We start from the raw sequence: 26,369 nt of genomic DNA on the forward strand, positions 1-26,369 counted from the left end.
GTGTATGTACCTAAGGTACATGGAGTCCATTTTAAGGAGAGAGCAATTAGCCTGGGGCCCTGAATAGCAGGATCCCAGGCCAACTATGTCAAAAACCAGCTAAACACCAGGCAAAACGTTTGGGGGTAACCATAGTCAGATATCCACCTTCCTACATAACCCCCCCCCCCCAAACGAAAGGAGATAAGGCTATCCTTGACCAGGTAAGCCTATATTGCCTAAGTGGCCATATAAGGAAGTACCAGCTCTGGCTTGGTTACCCCCTGTCTCATGGTCCACTAAGCAATCCCTCACCCTAAGGGTATCTGAGGGTCTCCACCATAGGGAATCTCTACCTGTGGTGTGTCTTTGCAAAGTTAAAGGCTGGTGTTGGGATGGAGTACTGAAGTGAGATCCCTCTGTAGGACTCAGCTTCCTCCAATCACTCTCCACCATGTGTGCCTTTCTTTCTTTGACTGAGTTGCACTGTGCTCTCAGGGTCAACCTCTGGCTACCTAAAGCTGGAGGCTGGGTCCTTCTTGTTGGCTTACTGGAGGGACAGGTCAGGTTTGGGGCCTTGGGGTCCCAGGTTTGGCTGTGCCCAACAGAATCCATCTGTGGGAGGTCCCTAACTACTTTCAAGGTAGGGCTACTAGTTTTGGTGCCCCTAATCTGTTGATGGGGGTGCTTTTTTTGACAGGGGGCCCTTTGGGGCTCACTGTCCTTCTTGTCCTCTGCAGCCCTGGGCTGAGTAAGGCAAGGTAGAGAGGGGCAGGATACCTGCTCCAGACTGGGTCCCACCTGAGAAGGGTCCACTGTCATCAGAGGCTCTGTCAGGCCAGGCCTAACAACCTCTGGGAGAGTTCCTTCATCAGGGGTAAGATCAGTTCCCTGAGGAGGCTGATCCTTGCCTAAAGTCTGGTGGGAGGGAGATTTCTCTTCCCCCTCAATGCTCTCTGTTTGTGTGGAGTGATCCATCTTTTCAGGCTTCACAACACATGTATCAGTTTGAGTTTGGGCTGTGGCCATCACAGCCCCACCAACCTTTTCAGGAGGAGACTCAGTTTGGGTATGGGCTGTTACCATCACAGCCCTGCTAATCTTTTCAGGAGGGAAGTTAGCTAAAGATGGGGCTGAGGTTTGCTCAGCCCTACCAACCTTTTCAGGAAGGACATCTTGGTTTGGGGCTGTAGCTATCACAGCCCCACTAACCTTTCCATGGAGATTTACCATTCTAGAATGGGTTTGTTGTTCAACCTCAGCCCAGGCTGAGATTTCTAAATCATTCCCCAGTAGACAATCTTCAGGCAAGTTTGGGGACACTGCCACTCTCTTTGGGCCAGTGACTCCTCCCCAGCTGAGATTTACCACTGCCATGGGATGATTTTTCTGAACTCCATCAATGTTTGTCACCTGATATCTGGCATCAGGTAAAAGTTGCCTTGAGGGGACTAGACATTCAGCCACCATGGTGATGCTAGCCCCTGTGTCTCTAAAGGTCTCAACTTTCAAGCCATTGATGAGGGGTTCTTGTCTATACTTGCTCAAAGTGTTTGGGCAGGTAGTGAAATTGGCAAACCCCATGCCAGTCTCATAGACAAGAGTATCTGAGGTAGGGGACCTGGTTAGGCCAGAATCCACCTGTCCTCCAAAAGTAAACCCACCCAGATTCCTGGGTGTGCTCCCACTTCCTGGGGGATTACTGCTGACAGTAACAGGAGGTGTTGGAGCTGGCTTTGGAGGTATATTCTCTTTATTTCCATTCTTGGGACAACAGCTGTCTGTTTTGTAATGCCCAACCTGTTTACAGACATGACAATACGGCTTTTTCTGGGTTGAAGAAGTGTCTTGGGACCCACCCCCATCTTTGGAGTTTTGGGGCCCTGGGGAAGTCTTTTCCTTACTTTTATCCCCACCCTTCTCTTGAGGCTTGGTAGTCTCTTTCTTTTGGTCACCACCCTGGTTCTTAGGCCTGATCCTGGTTCTGACCCATTTGTCTGCCCTCCTACCCAATTCTTGTGGGGAGGTCAGATCAGAGTCAACCAGGTGCTGATGTAGAAGCTGATTTTGACAATTACTTAAGATTTGCTCTCTCATAATTAAATTATACAATCCTGTATAGTCAGTAACCTTACTTCCCAGCAACCAGCCCTCCAGAGCCTTAGTGGCACATTCAACAAATTCAGACCAGTCCTGAGTCTGTGTCTTCTGGGTGTCTCTGAACATTAACCTGTATTGTTCAGTGGTTAAGCCTAACCCATCAATCAGAGCACTCTTCAGGACCAGGTAGTTTCTAGAATCCCCATCACTAACTGTGAGGAGTCTGTCTCGGCCTCTACCTTCAAAGGAGAGCCACAAGATTGCTGCCCACTGCTCCCGAGGGACCTGCTGTACTTTGCAAGCTCTCTCAAGTGCAGTCATCCACTTATGGATATCATCCCCAACTTTGTAGGGGGGCACAATCTTACTCAGGTTTCTATTATCATAGGACCTGTCTTTATCCTTAGGGATAGTGCTGCCACAAGTGGAATCTAATCCACTCTCTCTAGGCTGCCTTGCTCTAGCAAGTTTCTCTTTGGCCAGGGCAACTTCTAATTCTTGTCTCTGGATCCTAAGTTCAGCCTCTCTCATTTTGGCCTCATGTTCCCTTCTCTGAGGGCTAGTGAACTCCCTTCTGGAGTTACCATGAGAACCTTTAGAAACATGGGAAGTATTGGACTCACCTGAGTGATTCCTCCTCCTCCTATGCTCCTGGTTAAGTCCATTTGGGGGTCTGAATGGGTTGGACCCACCTTCAGTCCCAAATAAACTTAGGTTAGCCTGGTTAAGCCTGCTGACTAACACCTGGCTATCTCTATCATCATCAGAATCCCTTTCTTCCACCTCCTCCCCTTCTTCTTCCTCAGGCTGAGAATTCCCAGGGGTCTGGTCTTCCTCATCTATCTGGATGACAGGGGTAGGGGCATCAGGGTTATCATCTTCAGAGGGAGAAACTTCCTCACCAGTCCCTGAGGTGCCTGGCTTGGAGTTCTTTAGAGCTTCAGACTGGTCTAACAGCTCTCTGAGGTGTCCTGCTGTAGGAGTAGGACCTGTTTTGATTCCTCTCATGGAACACAGTTGCCTCAGTTCCTTAAATGGAAAGATAGCAAATTTGGATGGTGCCCTTGGAGGGTCACTCTCAACAGAGGTGGTTCCAGTGGATCCCTCTGCTCCAGACATTGCTCTAGTGTGGTGGATGTGTTGCAATCTACCTACACTTGTGTTTTCCTACAAAACCTATCTAGTAGTTGTAGTCAGGGCGTGCTACTCCCTATCCTCTACAACAACTAAGTTCAGTAGAACTTAAGTATATCTAGTCTTGTTTTAGTGTACCTATCAGGTACCTGTATGATCTTTCAAATGATATTTTCAAAGATTGTAATGGTAAAACAACAGCAAGCTCAAATCCCAATCCGCTGCTCACCAATGTGAGAAGTTGGCCTGGTATATGATGCTCACTAGTTCTAGTGATCACCTTGTACCATGCCAAGCAACCCTTATGGTGCCGGTTGTAAAGTCAACCTTATAGACAAGCTATCCTAGGGGTAGCATGGACTAAGCAGTCTTAGGCTAAACTCTGTAAAGGCATGTGAAGCAAGCTGTTTTACCATACACAATCCCTTGAATACCAAATGAAAGGACACCACACAGATATATATTGAAAATATATATAGATTTATTTCTACAAATAACCCTGATACTCTTTATGAGCACAGAAGCAAATGCGTTAAAACAAAACACAGTTTAAATACACAAAAGTTGCACAATTATGGATGAGCCCTAGGGGCCACCTAAACCATATACTAAAATAGTGGTATAAGAACCACTATGGGGAAAGTTAAGAGGCCTAGGGCCTGGGGAATCGCTGGAGCTGTTCGGGACTAGCAGTGAAGAAGTCAGGAAAGGCCCGCGGGACTCGGGTGCAGTGCGGAAAGTGCACGCTTTACCAATGCAATGTCAATGGTGCGTAAAAGTTACAAAGTTAGTTAAAAAGGAACCTTCCGAGTGACCTAGAAGGACGAAACTTTAGACACAGACACTAGAGGTGTGTACCAGTGTGGGAACACCGGCGGAGCTGAGTTACCTCACCCACAGGAAGCGGGTGCATAGGGTCGAAGTAGTGTCGGGTTTCGTCACGCAGGTCGATGGTGCTTGGAGCTGAAGATGCTGCAGGCGACTCGATGTGAAGAGTTCCGGTGGATCCAAGGGTGGATCTGAAGAGGTGAAGACCTGAAAGCAGAGGGGACAATGTTCAAAGTCACTAGCCAGTGACTACCGTGGAACCAGAGTGGAACCAGGCGATGTCGGGTGCAAGCAGGTGATGTTGAGTAGCTTCTCTCTGCAGCCACGTGGACACGAGGGGTCGAAGACGTCCAGGAGTCGGTCACGAGCTGCCCCACGCAGGCTTCTCGCTGTTGGCGGTGTCGGCAACTTGATTGGAGCAAACAGGCCTTGGCTAGTGCAAGCCACGCAGGAATCGAAAGAGGCTTGTTACTCGGACCAGCAAGGTCAGAGCAGGGGCTCCTTTTTACAGGAGCGAGGGCAAGTCTGGAGCAACCAGACCCGCAGTGTAAGTTGAAAGTTTCGTCGCCAAGATGGCCGCTAGCCACGTGGCAAGTGGACGGGATGGCGCATCGAGTGGCACAATGCAAAAGGGCCCCACGCAGATCGTGGAGATGCTGGGGGGCTGATCTTCGGTGCAAGGGCTGCTCGAGGTTGGGGCTTCTCAAACCCCAAAGCACAGCGTCGAGGGTGCCTCTGATGCTGCGCAGTCAGCTTCTCGGGGGTCTTTCAAGAGGTCCGGTCCCACGTCTCTCGGTGCCTCCACGGGTCCCTTCTTTGCAGGGACTGTGGATCGGGCGGTGAGAAGTCTGGGAGTCTGGGTCTTGTCAGGCTCTGGGCTCGGGCTCCGGTGGGAGGCGGCGGCAAAGCAGACGTCGAGTTGCTGGTTGGTGCCTGTGTTCACAGGGTGGTCACTCCTTGGCCACAAGGGAGATTCTCTTCCATCTTCTGTGCAGCAGAATGTCAAAGTCCAGTCTTCTTCGGTATTTCAAGTTGATTCAGGATGATCTGAAGTCTCAGGACACAGCTCCCACTCTTATTCGAATCTGGGGGGCCGGATCACCTACTAGGTCCCTCCTCTGGGTGGAACCAGGAAGGGGGGTGGTTACACCCCCTTTCCTTTGCCCAGTTTCGCGCCAGGACTGGGGCTGGAAAGCCCCAGCACCGGTTTGAACTGGCCTATGCACAGGGACACCTTGTGTGCCCCGGGCATGTCTGATTCTATTCAGCCCTGTCCTACCCAATACACAAAATCCTGTCTGGAGTGGTGCTAGCACCTCCCCAGGCAGGAAACCCTTTGTCCAAGCTGCCCTCGCTGGAAGGACTCCCAGCAGCAGGAGGTCAGACTTGTGTCTGTGGTGGCAGCATCCATTTTGGGATGCTAAGGCTCTGTTTAACTTTAACCGGGGTTCAGGCTAGGTACATGTCGTGTCCCTCTAGAAGGGTGGAATGCTACCCCGTCGCCAGAACTGGCGAGGGGGTAGTATTCCAATTCGTATGACACCTTACTCGACATGTTTTGATAAAGCCAAACCCAAGATAGCATTTAACCGCGAGGTTCATAATGCACTTAAGAGTATATGGTATGGCAATATCATGAAACAGCTAAAGGACATGGTTCCGAAAGCTGCAGACAGGCTCAGCTCATGCCAGAGCACCATCTCACATATTTCCAAGCACTCTGCCTCCAGGATTGATGAGGCCTTCCATAGGAGTGGCTGATAGGAACATATGTGTCCATTTTAGGTTAGGTATAGGCATACTACACCTAAGTAAGGGGTGGTTACACCGACTTACCCCAGCTGAGTGATCAGCCAGTTGTGTCAAATGTGGAGGCCAGGCCAGGGGTGGCACAATACATGCTGCAGCCCCTGGTAGGCCTTGGAAGCACCTATGCCCTGGGTACACTGTTACAGGGGCCAATAAGGTGAACCAATTCCAATTGTGTATGTACCTAAGGTACATGGAGTCCATTTTAAGGAGAGAGCAATTAGCCTGGGGCCCTGAATAGCAGGATCCCAGGCCAACTATGTCAAAAACCAGCTAAACACCAGGCAAAACGTTTGGGGGTAACCATAGTCAGATATCCACCTTCCTACATAACCCCCCCCCCCCAAACGAAAGGAGATAAGGCTATCCTTGACCAGGTAAGCCTATATTGCCTAAGTGGCCATATAAGGAAGTACCAGCTCTGGCTTGGTTACCCCCTGTCTCATGGTCCACTAAGCAATCCCTCACCCTAAGGGTATCTGAGGGTCTCCACCATAGGGAATCTCTACCTGTGGTGTGTCTTTGCAAAGTTAAAGGCTGGTGTTGGGATGGAGTACTGAAGTGAGATCCCTCTGTAGGACTCAGCTTCCTCCAATCACTCTCCACCATGTGTGCCTTTCTTTCTTTGACTGAGTTGCACTGTGCTCTCAGGGTCAACCTCTGGCTACCTAAAGCTGGAGGCTGGGTCCCTCTTGTTGGCTTACTGGAGGGACAGGTCAGGTTTGGGGCCTTGGGGTCCCAGGTTTGGCTGTGCCCAACAGAATCCATCAGTGGGAGGTCCCTAACTACTTTCAAGGTAGGGCTACTAGTTTTGGTGCCCCTAATCTGTTGATGGGGGTGCTTTTTTTGACAGGGGGCCCTTTGGGGCTCACTGTCCTTCTTGTCCTCTGCAGCCCTGGGCTGAGTAAGGCAAGGTAGAGAGGGGCAGGATACCTGCTCCAGACTGGGTCCCACCTGAGAAGGGTCCACTGTCATCAGAGGCTCTGTCAGGCCAGGCCTAACAACCTCTGGGACAGTTCCTTCATCAGGGGTAAGATCAGTTCCCTGAGGAGGCTGATCCTTGCCTAAAGTCTGGTGGGAGGGAGATTTCTCTTCCCCCTCAATGCTCTCTGTTTGTGTGGAGTGATCCATCTTTTCAGGCTTCACAACACATGTATCAGTTTGAGTTTGGGCTGTGGCCATCACAGCCCCACCAACCTTTTCAGGAGGAGACTCAGTTTGGGTATGGGCTGTTACCATCACAGCCCTGCTAATCTTTTCAGGAGGGAAGTTAGCTAAAGATGGGGCTGAGGTTTGCTCAGCCCTACCAACCTTTTCAGGAAGGACATCTTGGTTTGGGGCTGTAGCTATCACAGCCCCACTAACCTTTCCATGGAGATTTACCATTCTAGAATGGGTTTGTTGTTCAACCTCAGCCCAGGCTGAGATTTCTAAATCATTCCCCAGTAGACAATCTACAGGCAAGTTTGGGGACACTGCCACTCTCTTTGGGCCAGTGACTCCTCCCCAGCTGAGATTTACCACTGCCATGGGATGATTTTTCTGAACTCCATCAATGTTTGTCACCTGATATCTGGCATCAGGTAAAAGTTGCCTTGAGGGGACTAGACATTCAGCCACCATGGTGATGCTAGCCCCTGTGTCTCTAAAGGTCTCAACTTTCAAGCCATTGATGAGGGGTTCTTGTCTATACTTGCTCAAAGTGTTTGGGCAGGTAGTGAAATTGGCAAACCCCATGCCAGTCTCATAGACAAGAGTATCTGAGGTAGGGGACCTGGTTAGGCCAGAATCCACCTGTCCTCCAAAAGTAAACCCACCCAGATTCCTGGGTGTGCTCCCACTTCCTGGGGGATTACTGCTGACAGTAACAGGAGGTGTTGGAGCTGGCTTTGGAGGTATATTCTCTTTATTTCCATTCTTGGGACAACAGCTGTCTGTTTTGTAATGCCCAACCTGTTTACAGACATGACAATACGGCTTTTTCTGGGTTGAAGAAGTGTCTTGGGACCCACCCCCATCTTTGGAGTTTTGGGGCCCTGGGGAAGTCTTTTCCTTACTTTTATCCCCACCCTTCTCTTGAGGCTTGGTAGTCTCTTTCTTTTGGTCACCACCCTGGTTCTTAGGCCTGATCCTGGTTCTGACCCATTTGTCTGCCCTCCTACCCAATTCTTGTGGGGAGGTCAGATCAGAGTCAACCAGGTGCTGATGCAGAAGCTGATTTTGACAATTACTTAAGATTTGCTCTCTCATAATTAAATTATACAATCCTGTATAGTCAGTAACCTTACTTCCCAGCAACCAGCCCTCCAGAGCCTTAGTGGCACATTCAACAAATTCAGACCAGTCCTGAGTCTGTGTCTTCTGGGTGTCTCTGAACATTAACCTGTACTGTTCAGTGGTTAAGCCTAACCCATCAATCAGAGCACTCTTCAGGACCAGGTAGTTTCTAGAATCCCCATCACTAACTGTGAGGAGTCTGTCTCGGCCTCTACCTTCAAAGGAGAGCCACAAGATTGCTGCCCACTGCTCCTGAGGGACCTGCTGTACTTTACAAGCTCTCTCTAGTGCAGTCATCCACTTGTGGATATCATCCCCAACTTTGTAGGGGGGCACAATCTTACTCAGGTTTCTATTATCATAGGACCTGTCTTTATCCTTAGGGATAGTGCTGCCACCAGTGGAATCTAATCCACTCTCTCTAGGCTGCCTTGCTCTAGCAAGTTTCTCTTTGGCCAGGGCAACTTCTAATTCTTGTCTCTGGATCCTAAGTTCAGCCTCTCTCATTTTGGCCTCATGTTCCCTTCTCTGAGGGCTAGTGAACTCCCTTCTGGAGTTACCATGAGAACCTTTAGAAACATGGGAAGTATTGGACTCACCTGAGTGATTCCTCCTCCTCCTATGCTCCTGGTTAAGTCCATTTGGGGGTCTGAATGGGTTGGACCCACCTTCAGTCCCAAATAAACTTAGGTTAGCCTGGTTAAGCCTGCTGACTAACACCTGGCTATCTCTATCATCATCAGAATCCCTTTATTCCACCTCCTCCCCTTCTTCTTCCTCAGGCTGAGAATTCCCAGGGGTCTGGTCTTCCTCATCTATCTGGATGACAGGGGCAGGGGCATCAGGGTTATCATCTTCAGAGGGAGAAACTTCCTCACCAGTCCCTGAGGTGCCTGGCTTGGAGTTCTTTAGAGCTTCAGACTGGTCTAACAGCTCTCTGAGGTGTCCTGCTGTAGGAGTAGGACCTGTTTTGATTCCTCTCATGGAACACAGTTGCCTCAGTTCCTTAAATGGAAAGATAGCAAATTTGGATGGTGCCCTTGGAGGGTCACTCTCAACAGAGGTGGTTCCAGTGGATCCCTCTGCTACAGACATTGCTCTAGTGTGCTGGATGTGTTGCAATCTACCTACACTTGTGTTTTCCTACAAAACCTATCTAGTAGTTGTAGTCAGGGCGTGCTACTCCCTATCCTCTACAACAACTAAGTTCAGTAGAACTTAAGTATATCTAGTCTTGTTTTAGTGTACCTATCAGGTACCTGTATGATCTTTCAAATGATATTTTCAAAGATTGTAATGGTAAAACAACAGCAAGCTCAAATCCCAATCCGCTGCTCACCAATGTGAGAAGTTGGCCTGGTATATGATGCTCACTAGTTCTAGTGATCACCTTGTACCATGCCAAGCAACCCTTATGATGCAGGTTGTAAAGTCAACCTTATAGACAAGCTATCCTAGGGGTAGCATGGACTAAGCAGTCTTAGGCTAAACTCTGTAAAGGCATGTGAAGCAAGCTGTTTTACCATACACAATCCCTTGAATACCAAATGAAAGGACACCACACAGATATATATTGAAAATATATATAGATTTATTTCTACAAATAACCCTGATACTCTTTATGAGCACAGAAGCAAATGCGTTAAAACAAAACACAGTTTAAATACACAAAAGTTGCACAATTATGGATGAGCCCTAGGGGCCACCTAAACCATATACTAAAATAGTGGTATAAGAACCACTATGGGGAAAGTGAAGAGGCCTAGGGCCTGGGGAATCGCTGGAGCTGTTCGGGACTAGCAGTGAAGAAGTCGGGAAAGGCCCGCGGGACTCGGGTGCAGTGCGGAAAGTGCACGCTTTACCAATGCAATGTCAGTGGTGCGTAAAAGTTACAAAGTTAGTTAAAAAGGAACCTTCCGAGTGACCTAGAAGGACGAAACTTTAGACACAGACACTAGAGGTGTGTACCAGTGTGGGAACACCGGCGGAGCTGAGTTACCTCACCCACAGGAAGCGGGTGCATAGGGTCGAAGTAGTGTCGGGTTTCGTCACGCAGGTCGATGGTGCTTGGAGCTGAAGATGCTGCAGGCGACTCGATGTGAAGAGTTCCGGTGGATCCAAGGGTGGATCTGAAGAGGTGAAGACCTGAAAGCAGAGGGGACAATGTTCAAAGTCACTAGCCAGTGACTACCATGGAACCAGAGTGGAACCAGGCGATGTCGGGTGCAAGCAGGTGATATCGAGTAGCTTCTCTCTGCAGCCACGTGGACACGAGGGTTCGAAGACGTCCAGGAGTCGGTCACGAGCTGTCCCACGCAGGCTTCTCGCTGTTGGCGGTGATGGCAACTTGATTGGAGCAAACAGGCCTTGGCTAGTGCAAGCCACGCAGGAATCAAAAAAGGCTTGTTACTCGGACCAGCAAGGTCAGAGCAGGGGCTCCTTTTTACAGGAGCGAGGGCAAGTCTGGAGCAACCAGACCCGCAGTGTAAGTTGAAGGTTTTGTCGCCAAGATGGCCGCTAGCCACGTGGCAAGTGGACGGGATGGCGCGTCGAGTGGCACAATGCAAAAGGGCCCCACGCAGATCGTGGAGATGCTGGGGGGCTGATCTTCGGTGCCAGGGCTGCTCGAGGTTGGGGCTTCTCAAACCCCAAAGCACAGCGTCGAGGGTGCCTCTGATGCTGCGCAGTCAGCTTCTCGGGGGTCTTTCAAGAGGTCCGGTCCCACGTCTCTCGGTGCCTCCACGGGTCCCTTCTTTGCAGGGACTGTGGATCGGGCGGTGCGAAGTCTGGGAGTCTGGGTCTTGTCAGGCTCTGGGCTCGGGCTCCGGCGGGAGGCGGCGGCAAAGCAGACATCGAGTTGCTGGTTGGTGCCTGTGTTCACAGGGTGCTCACTCCTTGGCCACAAGGGAGATTCTCTTTCGTCTTCTGTGCAGCAGAATGTCGAAGTCCAGTCTTCTTCTGTATTTCAAGTTATTTCAGGATGATCTGAAGTCTCAGGACACAGCTCCCACTCTTATTCGAATCTGGGGGGCCGGATCACCTACTAGGTCCCTCCTCTGGGTGGAACCAGGAAGGGGGGTGTTTACACCCCCTTTCCTTTGTCCAGTTTCGCACCAGGACTGGGGCTGGAAAGCCCCAGCACCGGTTTGAACTGGCCTATGCACAGGGACACCTTGTGTGCCCCAGGCATGTCTGATTCTATTCAGCCCTGTCCTACCCAATACACAAAATCCTGTCTGGAGTGGTGCTAGCACCTCCCCAGGCAGGAAACCCTTTGTCCAAGCTGCCCTCGCTGGAAGGACTCCCAGCAGCAGGAGGTCAGACTTGTGTCTGTGGTGGCAGCATCCATTTTGGGATGCTAAGGCTCTGTTTAACTTTAACCGGGGTTCAGGCTAGGTACATGTCGTGTCCCTCTAGAAGGGTGGAATGCTACCCCCGTCGCCAGAACTGGCGAGGGGGTAGTATTCCAATTCGTATGACACCTTACTCGACATGTTTTGATAAAGCCAAACCCAAGATAGCATTTAACCGCGAGGTTCATAATGCACTTAAGAGTATATGGTATGGCAATATCATGAAACAGCTAAAGGACATGGTTCCGAAAGCTGCAGACAGGCTCAGCTCATGCCAGAGCACCATCTCACATATTTCCAAGCACTCTGCCTCCAGGATTGATGAGACCTTCCATAGGAGTGGCTGATAGGAACATATGTGTCCATTTTAGGTTAGGTATAGGCATACTACACCTAAGTAAGGGGTGGTTACACCGACTTACCCCAGCTGAGTGATCAGCCAGTTGTGTCAAATGTGGAGGCCAGGCCAGGGGTGGCACAATACATGCTGCAGCCCCTGGTAGGCCTTGGAAGCACCTATGCCCTGGGTACCTGGGTACACTGTTACAGGGGCCAATAAGGTGAACCAATTCCAATTGTGTATGTACCTAAGGTACATGGAGTCCATTTTAAGGAGAGAGCAATTAGCCTGGGGCCCTGAATAGCAGGATCCCAGGCCAACTATGTCAAAAACCAGCTAAACACCAGGTAAAAAGTTTGGGGGTAACCATAGTCAGATATCCACCTTCCTACATCTTGACTCCAAACTACGTAGATACTCATTACCAAAATGAGTCCAGACTGCTCAATACCACCCTTTCCAAAACCAGCTTTCTGAACAATGGTGCCAATATTGAAACAATCCCCTCGTGATGGTGGATGCTCTCTGGACTTTCTGAATGTGATTTCCTTACACAGGTTATTGTACTCCATCCAGCCGCTAACAATTTTACTAACTAAGAAAGTATGACAATTTCAAGCACCAGCACTCAGATAGGCGCACTGGTTATTCACAAGGGCATGCCTTCAGTTAAAGAATGACTGTTCTACTTACAAGGCTTACATTACATGACAGCGCATTAAACTACATCCTGCTTCCAAATTGCAGAGTTTAGTTGTCTTCCCAATGTGCACCGTAAATCCATTCCTTGTCAAAACAAATCATTAGGCAGGAAGACATAAATTTACAATCAGGCTTGTTCTGTTGGCAAAGGCTCTTGCACCTACACTCAGAATTGAGCCCACATTTCAAGCATTTACAAATGTTGTAAAGAATAGTTTTATTCAAACAGTTTCTGTTTCAATCACGTGCTTGTTTATTTCAATTATAATTTTTTATTCAGTTTTGTAAAGATTTGGGTGTATTATATGGTATGGTTGTGTAACCTTACTGTGTAATACGCTTGCAAAATATTTCTTGAGTCCAGTCAGGCTGATTTGCAAAACCTCTAGCTGAACCCTGGGCAGCTGTGCCTTTGAGCTGCAACATTTAAACAAAGGAACTAGTGTAAAGCATTTAATAGCACCAAACTACAAAATAAGAAGTCCATACCACATGAAAGAAGTCCAACACCAATTTATAAAAATAGATTATATTTTCATTAATTTTTAAAGTCAAAGATGAACAAAATCCACAAGCGGGTTCAGGAGCTATAGATGTTTAAAGAAAACGTAAATCTCACCACAAACAAGCATTGGTAACAGTAAAAACGTTTGAGACGTTTGTAAGAGTTGTGTTCGACTGCTCCGGTCAGACTGGGGTGACCAAATCCAACAGGGAGGAGGTCAGGGAGGGTTTAAATGAGTATTTGGACAGTTACCTTCCCACAAAACGTCCTCCAGTCCAGTCCTGAACTTTTCAGAATGACCACCATAAATTCGATGGAGTGGTCCTGATTCTACTGATGCAGGAGATGGTGGATGCTCAAGGATGCTCTGGGTGGTATGCGGGCAATAGGGTTGTCGTTGTGGGTACTCTTTGGTCCACGTTAGGTGGGGTGACTTTGGTCACAGAGGTTGGTGCCCTCAAAGTCTTCTTTGAGCCAGCCGAAGGCCAGCTGCTGCTGGACTACCAATCTCCATCCATAGTGGTTTCAGTTGTATTCTTTGTTAGAGGTTGGTGTCCCACTTGGGTGACCAATTTGGACTCGGAGGACACTACCTGGTTTGGTAGGCTCAGGTGCACCTTTTAGTCATTGAGGATCTATCTCCTGTGGTGCCCAGCAGTGCTAACTGGTGGGTCTCCAGAAGTGGCTACTGCCTTGCTGATTTGGGCTACTTCAGCTTTGACGGCCCTGGTGCTAGATTCAGGAGTTCAGACACCAGAGCGTTGGAGTCACTTCTTTGATCGGGGGCTTGGATGTAACTTTCCCTTAAGCCAAGAACCACAGGCATAGTCCTCTCTTTGCTAGCCCAAGGTGTGGAAGGTGCAGTCCAGCAGATGGTGCAACTTCTCTTTGTCTGGTCAGGGGTCAGCAGGTCAGGCTTTCATCTGTCCTTTTTCCAGTTCTGGTGTGATCCGACATTCAGGGTGCTGGGGGTTCGATATTTATGCCCAGAAAGTGGTCTGGGAGTGATGTGTACCCAAGCCAATGGGCTACCAGGATCCCTCCTACCCTGTGCCAACTTGTGTGGCATCTAGCAATCCCAGAGTGCACTATTCTGCCCACTCTTAAGATGTCTGAACCCTTCCTTAGAGAGTGCTCACACTTCCCCCAGGGATCCCAATGTTATGCCCATACATCAGCAAATATCCAGGCATTGTTTACCGTAAAGGGAGAACTTTACGTAATATTGTTAGTCCGAGTTACCCGAAACTAAAAATAACTGAGCAACATGGCTGCACACACTACATATGGGATCATACAAATGTGGCAATTGCAGCATGTGTAAATTTGCAATACACAATAAACCTGACTTTCAAAATAATTGATCAGATACATTCTGTATCAAACAGCATAATGACTGTTAAACTAAATTTGTAGTGTATGCTATTGTGTGCAGATGTACCAAAGTACACATTGGCAGCACTATCAGCTGTCTGAAGGAACGCATGTCTGAACATTTTAAGGCATTAAGAAATCGAGATCCGAGGTATCCTAGAGTGACCCATGCACTTGAATGTCAAACACAGAGTTCGAAGCTATCTATCACCTTTAATGGTATTGAGTCTATTCCAAGTGATATCAGGGGTGGAAATTGAGAGCTTAATGTCCGTCAGTGTGAAGCCCACTGGATTTTGAAACTACATGCAGTAGAGTTGGGCATTAACGTTGATTCAGAACTACAGTACTTTCTTGGGACTTAATTTTAATTTTCAAGCAAGGGTGTGCTCTTTTGATTATGGACAACAGACCACAAATTTCTGTTACACAATTGACTGAAGTTGATAATGGTGATATCAGAGTATTTTGTGTGCATATGTCTAATGCTGAATATCAAGAACGATCATTGTGGTTATGTAATGATGATGGGTGTTATAATTGAACGCCTAGACTTTGTATAAATCCTGGTTGTATGGTAATATTGCACAATTTGTGTTTGGAATTATGACTTTTTAGACAGATTTCCCTTGTAACCAAGAAGCTGTAACTGTATATATGATTGTTGTATTTTTTTGTGAAATTTAAGGACATTTATGTCAATCTCAACTGTCTTCCCTTCCCTTCTTTCCTTACTTTTGAGTTTACTCTTTGGGTACACTTTTTGGTACATTGTTTTATTTTTAACATCCTATTAGTTATAGTCTGTAACTTTTATTGTGTTGCACTTATCAACAGAAGCTTTCATATTACTCGTACTAATTAAGAGGATGTTCGTGTAGTTAAGCACATGATGTTTGCGCACTAATAGCTTGTAGATTTTGATTTACTGTGGGTTTTTATTAAAGGCGACTTGTTTTTTTAATTTAGGGCTAAATCTTTTGCAACGTTTTAAAGAAACGTCTTAATATTTGTACATTGATAGATGTACACTACGAGTGCAACCCCTGAGTGAATAAATAATTGAACACAGGAGGGGAGGGAGCACACTGCCGCTCAACCCAGCACAGTTCACCCCATTGCATCCTGGTGAATGCAGTACGCTTACTTTCAATGTTGCTGTAGTCTTTCACCAAAGTTGGTGCAGGTAGTGATGTTATCTCTAGACACGTGTTTCTGGGTTAAGCCCGTCATCAGTAGAGAGCAAAAAGTAGTAAGGAGCAAAGAAAAGTCATCAGGGGTTGCCGAAATGGTGCCCAAGTCTTCACAGGTCACAGTACCTCTCCACAGGCACACAGGTGCATCCCAGGAGAGCTTGTCAGCTCGTTGGCCTAACCAATAGATTATTCTATTTTTAGTTGAAATAAAAGTTTGTTTAAATTTAATCTTTGACCACCTCAAAATGGAGCCTGTTTTCATTAAGAAATAGAATTTGCTGCTACAAGTCAGTCGTTAGTTTTCATATATTAGCTTTGTATAAATAGCCTCTACAAGATGGCGCATGTGCAACACGCCGTTTTGGGAGACGGAGTAATTTCCGTTTCACGTCTTGTTTATTCATACAGGTAAGAGGTAAAATTTTGGACTTATTTTACATATGAGTTAACAACAGAGGCATGGGTAATAATGTTCTTATATAGTTAAGAGCATGGAGAGTTTTCGTTATTGTATGTTGAGCCTTGGTAGACATACTGTTCAAACATTGGGATTCCTGGGGGTGTACTATGGTTTAAGGCCTGCTTTGCGTGCATGTTATGTTAGCATGGCTTATTAGATGTTTAAATGCCATTTTACCTTTTGCAGCTTTTACACACAACACTTCGTAGCTGTTTTTGTACGTTAGCCTTCACAAAGGTCGATACATGAGAAAAGGTTTGTTTTCGGCATCTCTAGACTTACATCGTGTCCATAGTCTGAACAGTGAGTGCTGAGCCGTCAAGGTTATCAAAACATGTTAGCTGTTTTTCGACATGTCCGTGTAACGCTCTCTAGACACAACAGTTGGCAGCTGTGAGCCAAGTAAGACTCTGGCGTCCTTATTATCACACACTCGCCATGATTTCACACACTTGGAAGATTCTTGTTTAAAGGGATACAGAGAGACTATGCTAATCCAGATGTAATTTACTCTTACTGAGCGGAAAGGTAATGGGGTCCCCCATAACAAGCCCAAGAGACCTTCTTTAGTTTATAATACATAGTTCCTATATAGGGAGGGTGTTAAAACTAGGCACTATAGGACCTGTTTTCACAATCATTGTAATATGATTCCTCCTTTGGTTTTTTATGGAATTGTAACCATGCTGCCCATATTATTCTTAATCATATGTCTGCTTATGTTGGCTAAAATACTGCTCATGAGATCACGTCGTTAAAATAAATGTTTTAACCTTACAGTGTCTCTTATTGACTCCTGTTGTGGACTGGTATGAGAGTATAACAAAAGAGTGTTCTCACTTCCCACCATTCCTGAGATGGTCCTAAGTCACATGTTCTAGGTTGTCTAATCATTGGTTACTTTGCTATAGGATGAAGAGTTAATGTGACACGGATGCTAGCTGGTTGGGGTTTTTCTAGGTACGAAGGTGAGTTTCTGGTGCACCACAATTGACTGACATCCTAGGTCTCTGTGCACAGTTCTGTGTATGAGCAGGATCCTTGCAACAGGGGAAGTGTGAGCACTCTCTTGCCCTTTGAGTTTTTTATCTGCATGTCGAACTTTAATAAAACCATTGTTCAAAAACTAGGGTCCCTATGGGAAGCGTGAGCATGCTCTCGTTCCTTGGGACTGAATTTTTGAATGCTAATCGTATACCCTAAAATCGCTTGAATATTCTCACTAGTATGGAGATGATTCGTAATTGTATGTCAATATCTATTATATATACCGCTCGCGCATTGGGGTCCTTATGGGAAGAGTTAATATGCTCTTGGTTCTTGGGACTTTATCTATGAGGATGCTAGCTAGATACCATTTAACTGAGGAGAACTTGTTGATGCAAGTCTCGTATTTTTAACTAAGTTTGCCCTAATCCTAATAGATCTGCTGAGAGCTTTGGGGATCTCTATTATATTATGCTATTTGTTGTGCGATAGTACAGCATCATAGGAATGGTTGTCAAGGACATAATAAACATTGGTTTTAATATTTGAATAGATATTGCAACACATTCAAATTTTTCTTAACATTGATAAAAATATCACTTCCTTTTGGGTATTTAGTTGGAATTGATAAGTTGGTATTCATAAGAACATTCTTCTTGGACAATCTAGTGCCGTTGGTTTAAGACCTGCAAACCAATTGGTGAGTTCTTTATTTACTTCAACGTGGAGAGATACAGGGGATGCTCTTAAATCTTTGGTAACCACTGATTATTGTATATATTTATACTTGATTGCAGGGCAATAATTTGCTTTGACAACAGTTTCCTAGTGTTTGAGATACAGACATCACAATCTTAATCCTCTTGGAAATAATTGATCGTGGTGAGTCAACAGAGTGTGACACACCAACTCTGTATTGATTGACTGGTGTTTTGATACACTGTCTTGTTCCCCTTTTTCTTCTTTTCTGTCTTTATTTCATCGTTTGAAGAAATTTCCACTTTGGTTGTGGTGGTTAACCTTTTGGCTATACTTCCATTACGATCTTAACCCTTTCACGATTGTATGCTAACTTTGCGTGCTTGGAAGTAAATTCATTTTGCTAAAGTGTTTTCACTTCCAGGTGGCCTCTCTTCTCTGTTTCACTCTTATCCTCACTATCTTGGGTGATAGTGGTGATGTGGTGATGACTATTGAAAAGTGTGCTTCATTGAGGTATAATGAGGCCTTTGCATCTGTTTATTATAGTCCTGAGGAAGTCTTGGGTGAATGCCCATATAAGAAGAAACACGTGTTGTCTTTGTGACTATCTGTTGTTGGACAAGAAAAAAGAAAAATAAGAACTGAAGTACTTACCTGACAAGATCAGGCATAATAAAGTATGGAGAAGACCATTGTGTGAACGTATTACTTGCGCTAATATATGTGAATTGCTCAGGACATTGATTCTGTTTTGTATGTCGTGGGTGTAGACATGGTCTGCACTCATTTAACAATGATGGGTGATCATTGTTCAATGCCCTTGTGAACTCTCTCACATGTGAGTGAATTGAATTATTTGTACTAACACACCCAGGTGCATCAAATTGCACAATCAGTACCCCACCACCTGTCAACCTTCTCGTATACCTAGATAATGACTCAGGAACTCACATCACATGTCCTCGATGAGATCTCATTGACCCACCACTGCTCACCGCATCTCAATGCCAGAGCTTGTATTGCAGCTCCTGATCAGCAGTTTCTTGACATCAGCCCATGCAGTGTGAGACAAGTACTTCGCTTCTTGATGCCCAGGCCACAAAGTACTTTTCAGCGGGCTAAACTCAGTCCTGTATCAGGAACGGGCTCTATCGCGGTCAGCCTGAACTTGTGTCTTGGACCCAGTCTACCGCAACCAGATAACCATGGTTGGTGCTCTTTGCTTCTTAGTGCTTACTTTTCACAAAACCTTTACAACTGCATATCCCCCGCTCTACTAATTGGATTTTTGTTATTGTGGTAGTGAAAACATTATTCAATTTCACTCTATTATGCAATGTTGGTGTGAGAATTTTTTCGGTATGGTGTATTTAATTTATTACTGTTTTAGTACTGCATAAATACTTTAAATATTATCTCTAAGTTAAGCTTGACTGCTTTGGTGCCAAGGTACCAGATGGTTGAACACACGTTAATCTGGGGTTAGCTGGTGTTTCACCATAACAAGAATTGAGGTTGCTGCTTAAGTAGGGGTTCATCCCCTCAACCAGTAACAGTCATTTTACTCCTGTTAAGCAGGGGTGACAGTACATAGTGTTCTAAGTCCATCAGATATAGGGTCTAGAAAATTGTGAAAAATTAAGTGTGATTATGCAGATAAGGTTGATTTCCCACAGAGTGCATGTGCTTTCTTATTCTCTTCTCCTTGTGATGTCTCCCCTTCACCTTTCCACCACCACCGCCATGTTGCTTCCCTCATCCCTTCCCATCCCTCTTGTTTTTTTTATTATATACCCCCTTGTCTCTTCGGACTCGCTGTTCATCCATCCTCCCTCTGCTCAATGATGCTGGTCACCATCTCCCTTACTACCCCTCCATGATAATTTATATATATCTTTTAATAGGGCCCAGCAGCTGCAACAAGCTACTAGGCTGCTCATAACTTTTACCATGCTTCGCTGAACTATTTTTTTTAATATATTTTAATTAACTATTCTAACATGGGCATCCGGTAATTGATAAATTAAAGATGCCTGGCAGAAACCGATGCTTGTGTTGTGATGCAGATGGCCATCTTGGAATTAGGTTTATTTACTAGAAAACCAATTCCAAAATTGCCATTGCAGGTTTGCAAAAACACATTGGCAAAGCCAATAGTTCAACATTGCAACCTTGAAATCTAGTGTATTAGCCAATGTCTTTTGTATTAGTTTTCCATTGATGAGGGGTGATAGACATTACATTTTTTATATTGCAACTCTCACTTATCTGACAACCCTCCGCAACCTCAGAAGTAAAATTCTGAATCATTATTTGGCGTTCTCAGCCTAAACTATCTCAGAGATAATGTATCGCCATCAGAAATGTCACACGCGGTTTTATGAGGCAGCACAAATATTTGAAGATGATAACTGTGGTTGGTTGTATGATAAAGGAACCATAGTGGCAGTTAATACAAACATATCTCTAGACAAATAAACTAGATGGAACACGAGGTTTTGTTGAATTTATATATGAGGACTATTGCAATGTCTCTTCCCTCGTTTTTCCATTAACAAATTGTGAGTATGCCGAAAGTCAAGTTTGAGCATATGAATCTTATTTAGAGGATGAGAAAAAGTCACACTCTTGTGGTCTCGGGAGCTGCAGGAAAATGTAGGAACATGCTAACGGTAAAACCAAGATGAACAGTCAAATGACTCGTACTCCTCGGGAGACATGCTTTCACGCTCCATAAACACAACCCCTGGCAGTGACACATCATAACAGAAACATAGCGGACACCACTCTAGAGATGTAGGTACATGCATGCGCACCAACACAGCCTCCCGTGTCATCTAGGCGACACGGTGTAGTATTTTTAATTCTTTTCATTTCGGTTCTGAAAACTATAATGTGTAAATCACTCGTGAACGCATAACCAGGTTCTTCGAATTTCTGGAGAAATCTTATTTCAAAATGACGCACCTGTGTTTTCCACATTGCTGCTTTCTGATTGGTGAATACTCATGGAACCCTCAAGTTTGAACACTATGCTTATCACAACGACCGAAGCAGAGATGCCATGCACGTAGCTACGTAGAAAGAATCTTACACAGACCCCCGAGCAACAGCCATCCCTGTATTTACCCCCGTGGCTGACTGGCTGACCCCACTTTCAGTGTCACTCCCTCATAAACTCAAAAACACATCCCTTCGGCGCATTCTCGGTCAACCATGACTCCAATGCTGCTTAATTTATACATCTTAACAACAGTGATAATACTCACGATAATAATACATTTTTATTCCGTCTTCCCACGCCCTCGCTGCCCTGCCGTACGCCAGATTTGAATACCAAGGTGGCCTGATCTGGATGGCACCCCATGCACCTTTATCTTACTCCTGTCTGGTTATTTTCCATGTTTGCTATATTCCTTCCTTTTCCACTTCATGTTACTTCTTCTTTCAGCCTTTATGTTTCTATATTTGTGTCAAATAAGTCCTGGTCACCAAAAAAGAGTGCCGATGCCCACCACCTGCACAAAGCACTCCCTCCTCCCCGCCCCCCAACTATGAAGACGAACGACTACGACAGGGCGCGTTTGGAATGAACTTACCATCAGGCACGTGACCAGAATGACAAACATGCTGAGGAATATGACAACGGCATAAAATCCTTCTTTGCTCCATATTCTGTCTGCTTCATGCTGCCCCTGTAGAACATTTTTCTGGAAATAAAAAAAATAGAGCGAAAAAAAGAAAGAGAGAAAACAAGAAGTTATCCAACGAAATGCCAGGTTGAAAAGACTGCATCAGGACAGATCGCGGTTGGCAAGCTTTATTACATAATAAAGGACGCCCACATACTGTACACAGCTGTCGGTGGGGCACCAAGGCTCGAACCACTGCAGGCGAGGCAGCTGAGATACATGTGCTTGCCGCTGCTATCCTGATAGTAACTGAGAAATCAGTGAGCAGCGCTCAGTTTGTGCTGAGATAACCTTCCCACTCACATTATGAACTGATGCTAGCTCAGGCAAACAAGGCGCGTGCTCTTTCTTGGAAACAACCTGGCCCAGCAGGTGCGAGGGTCACACTCCCGAGCGCTGAGGAAATTGCTCATTCCGGCCCTTTCAATGGGCCCAGCGGCTCCTCCTACAACACCCACACAGCTGCCGGCATACGGAGCTATTGCTCGCCCTGCTCCTAAAGTGTGGCGAAAAAACAGGTGTGGAGAAAACATGATGCTGGCTGCGCAGGACGTGCGCGAGAACCTCGGCGCGCGCAGGGCTGGCTCCTGATGTACCCGCGCTTGTAAAATGCCAGTGTTGAGTGGTAATCAGAGGGGGTATTGTGGCAAACGGTAAATGGAACTGTATTCAGCGCGATACCGCTATAATCTCAATGGCGTAGGAACCCCACACTTCAGCAGCTTAACCAGGGGCTGCCTCTGTGCCTGACAAGCTTGTGAGCTTTGTCTACATCAACATTAAGCAAAGGTAAGGATGCGAGAACAAAGAAGGGTAGATAGAATGGGAAGAAATACATTGAAGAGAAAGAAAGGGAATACAGAATGAAGGACATGTGAAAGGAAAGATGAGAGAAAGGTGAAAGGAAGGATAAAAGGGTAAAAGAATGACTGGTTGGAAGTGTGAAAGGATTGATAGATAGAATGGGCAATGGAAGAGTGGAAGGATCGACTGGTGGATAGAAGGACAGAAGAATGGACTGATGGAGAAGAGTGAGTGGATGGTTTAAGGACAGGCGGATGTATGAACATATTGATAGGCTGGATGGCTGAAAAGATGGTTGATTGAATGGGGCAATGGGTGGATAGTTGGAAAGGTGAAGAGTTGGCCTGACAGATGGCTGACGGATGGATGAATAGATGGAAGGATAAATGGATGGATGATTCACACACTCAGTCTGATTAGAGGTTTGTTTACAGTGAGGGTTATTTTAATTTTCTGGCTACTCCCTTGCTTGAAGCACTGGAAAGAAGCACTGGAAAAGTCAATAGCTCTGGCATCATCCCCCAGCAATTTGGCAAGCTTTGCTTTGCATTGGATTTTGCAAAACTTTATTCTTTGGGAGACTGCCAGGAGTTTGTCAATCTAAAACAAAAATGATGACTAAAGAAGCCGTAAGTCATAATGAATTCAGCCAATGGCTGAAGTGGGGAGATGTGTTGCCCCTTGATACATGCTTGAGTGGGTTGGAGAAAAATGGTAACGACACAATCATAGACAAAAGGATTAAGTGAGGCAGAAGGCCCCTATAAGTAACTACGTAATACACATAATATTAGTAAAATCAAAAGATCTTGTCTAACACAGATCTAAAAAAGCCAACTATTGTGCCATTGGCTGTCAGCCTCTTGCCTTTGAGATAAAACAAATAATAAAGAAGGAAAGAAAGCAGGAAAGAAGGAAAGACAGAAAAAGAAAGGAGGAAAGAAGAAAGGCAAGAAAGATGGAAGAAAGAAGGAAGGCAAGAAAAAAGAAAAGACAAGAATGAAGGAAGACAGGGAGCAAAGAAAGAAGGAAGGCATGAATGATAGAAAGCAAGAAAGGAAGAATAACAGCAAGCAAAACAAACTAGAAAGCAGGAGAGAAAGAGAAATGGGCCGGAGAACAGAAGAAAAAGAAAGAGAAAAAGAAAAAGACAGAAACAAATAAGAAAGAAAGGCAAGAGAGAAAGAAGGAAATAAGGGAAGAAGGAAAGAAAGGAGGAAAGCAAGATAGAAAGAAGGAATTCAACCAAGAAAGAAGGAATGGAATCAAGAGAGAAGGAAAGAACAAATATAAGCAAGAAAGAATGAAAGAAAAAAGGGAAGAGAAACAGAAAACAGGAAAGAAGAAATTAAAGAAAAAAGAATGCTAGAAAGAAGGAAACAACATATGAAAGAATGGAAGAAAAAGAAGGAAAGGAATGAAAATGAAAGGGAAACAAGAACGGAGGAATGAAAGAAGAAAGAAAAAAGCAATAAAGAAGAAAAGGAAAAATGAAAAAGGGAACACACGAATTAAGGAATGAAAGAAAAAGGGAGAAAAAGAAGGCATGACAGAAAAAAGAAGAAATGAAAGAATGAAAGAAAAGGAAAGAGGAAAGAAAAAATTAATGAAGGAAAGAATGCAAGAAAGAAACAAAGAAAGAAGTAAGAAAGAAAGAAAAGAAAAGAGAGAATGCAATAAAGACATAGTGTTACAAGAGATCCAAATTAAACATGGCCAGTTTTCTTCGTGGGCAAAAGGTATTAAAAAACCATTGGTGAACTTGAATTCAGAATAAACATGTTCTGAAGAATTGTTTGCTTCAGAATGCACATGTATAATATTCTTAAACTTTTGATAACTCAATACAGTACAGTTTCAAATGGAAGCATCTGTTATATTATGAAATACCATCAATCAAACAGTAAACCAAGGACACTCCAAAAGCAATTTACAATAGCATTGGCAGGAGACAGGAACTGATAAAGCATGGAATGTGTTCTGGCTCAAATCTGAAATACTGAAATAGTGTCCTGCTGTCACATCAGACTCTAAACACAAAAGCAACATCAAAGTAATACATTAAGTAAAACATTGGCATAGAAGGGAACTAGCTTGTGTGTGGATGATCTCCTTGTGAAAGAGCAAAATGCAGTTACTCGAACTGAAGTTATCCAGTGGCTGAAGTAGGCTGACCTCTTGCCCTATTCTGTATGCTGTAGTGGGCAGAAACAAAATGTGAATGACACACCAATAGTCCAATGGATGAAGAAAGCTGTCTGAAAGTTCCTTTAAGTACGTATAATTGTACAAATATATATATATATTTTAAATCAAAAGGTCTTGGCTAACCTTAGACCTAAAAGGCAGAGGCAACAATTTCCCACCTAAATATCATTTCCTTTGTCGACCTAAGAATGATGGAATTTTAGAAAGGTTTTACTGGAGATTTGAAATATTCAGGGACCAGACAACAAAATGTCCTACCAAGCTAACGCACAGTTTTAGCCTTAGTTATTGATGATTTGCAGCTGAAAAATCTGTTTTTATCTTTTGTCTTGATAGCGCTTGGTTACAAACTGTAATTCGTCTTCACCTGGACTGTAATATGGCTCCAGAAGAATTTAGCAATAGAACCAACCAACAAAGCTAAAATGTACTAAAAAAGCTAATAGGTACTACCTAATGCAAAAAGTCAGATTTTCTTTCCCCCCTAATTTTATTAGAAGACACTATGCTCCTAATACAGAGTCTCTTTTCATGCTGTTTATTTAAGTACACCACTAAAGCACACCACATTTCCCACAATCCTCCTCCCCTATTCGGTAACAACAAAGAAGAAATACCCCCAACACTGTAAAGAGGTGCAGTCCAATGTCAACTTTTTCTTTTCTTGCTGCTAATGTTAAGTACATGGCGAGCCTTGTACTTGAATTGCTGTTGGAAATGGCCCCCTCCGAAGTGTCACCCCCAAACATTTTAGCTTCCTCCTCCACTTTTTCTGACTTCTTTTTTGATGGCCATAGACCTCTCAGCACTTTACCTGGCTCTCTGCTCTAAACATGGTAACTTTGTCTCATACACAATTTGGATATTCAATTTACTTAATAGTCCCTAGTAAAATGTACTGCATGTGCCCAGGGCATGTACATTAAAAGCTACTATTAGGCCTGAAGCACTCATTGTGCCACCCACTTAAATAGCCCTCTCACCATGGCTCAAGTTTGCCATTGCAGAGTCTGCATGTGCAGTTTTACACTGCCGCTTTGACCAGCCATGTATCCGGAGGCCCACCTGTAACTGAAGTCCGAAGTTCGTCCGTCCGTCCGTCGTCGTAGCAGTCCAGTCCAGTCCGAGGCCTTCCGTTCTTGCTGCCCGGTGAGTACCGTTGCTGGGGTAGTATCTAGACAGGGTCAATTAATTTGTCTCTGGTCCGTGGGTTTGGGTACACAGATCCAACACGAAGTGTCCACTTAGGTGGATGCGGGTCCTGACGTGTCTCTTTATGGGACCGGTAAGTTTCGTACTGTTTCAGCAGTGCATCTAGTCTGTTCTAGTAAGTTCTGTTCTCGAGAAATTCATGTGTTCTGTTCTCAGTATTTCAGGTAGTATCTTGTCCGAACTGTTATTCTAAATGTTATTTCATGTGTTTTCAACGTCGTGGTATGAATGATTCGTATTGCAGTTATTATTGTGTTCATTGTGTATTGTATTGTGTCCAGACTCCAGTCTAGTCATGCCTCTGTTCTCAAAATTACGTCAGCTAAGAACTAGAAAAGGTCTGCTCGAAGAAGCAGTTCCTGTCCCGCCTAGGGACAGTCCAGGTCATTTTATGTATCATAAGCATGGCATAAGTGCCATATTATATCTAGACTTGTGGGTGGAGTACACCAAGGAATTAGAGGAAAAGTATAGATGGCCCGTATCAGGTACGTGGGATGCCGAGTGCATCATGCGAATAGAAGAAGCATTATGGAAAAAGAAAGCCAGACAGTCCCAGAAAGATGCCATCGAGTTATGGCGCAAAGAATCTCATAGAAGAACAGAAAAAGAAATCAGAAAGTCAGAATTAAGTAGAGAATCCACAGAAAGAGCCCAAGAAATGGAATTAATCGAAATAGGTGAACGAGTTAAAGTCGAACAGTCAG

At 45.1% G+C, this 26,369-nt stretch overlaps 1 protein-coding gene across 3 annotated transcripts in view; it reads right to left on the bottom strand.

Moving 5' to 3' along the window:
- PTPRR (protein tyrosine phosphatase receptor type R) overlaps window positions 1–26,369 on the bottom strand; it is a 962,385-nt gene that overhangs the window by 463,567 nt on the left and 472,449 nt on the right. For all 3 annotated transcript variants that reach the window (XM_078673920.1, XM_078673919.1, XM_078673921.1), the window contains one exon: window positions 21,346–21,456. In XM_078673920.1, the coding sequence (XP_078530046.1) occupies window positions 21,346–21,456 (111 nt within the window). The remainder of the gene's footprint in view (window positions 1–21,345; window positions 21,457–26,369) is intronic.

Source organism: Lissotriton helveticus, chromosome 1_1 (assembly GCF_964261635.1).
Source record: "Lissotriton helveticus chromosome 1_1, aLisHel1.1, whole genome shotgun sequence".
NCBI lineage: Eukaryota > Metazoa > Chordata > Amphibia > Caudata > Salamandridae > Lissotriton > Lissotriton helveticus.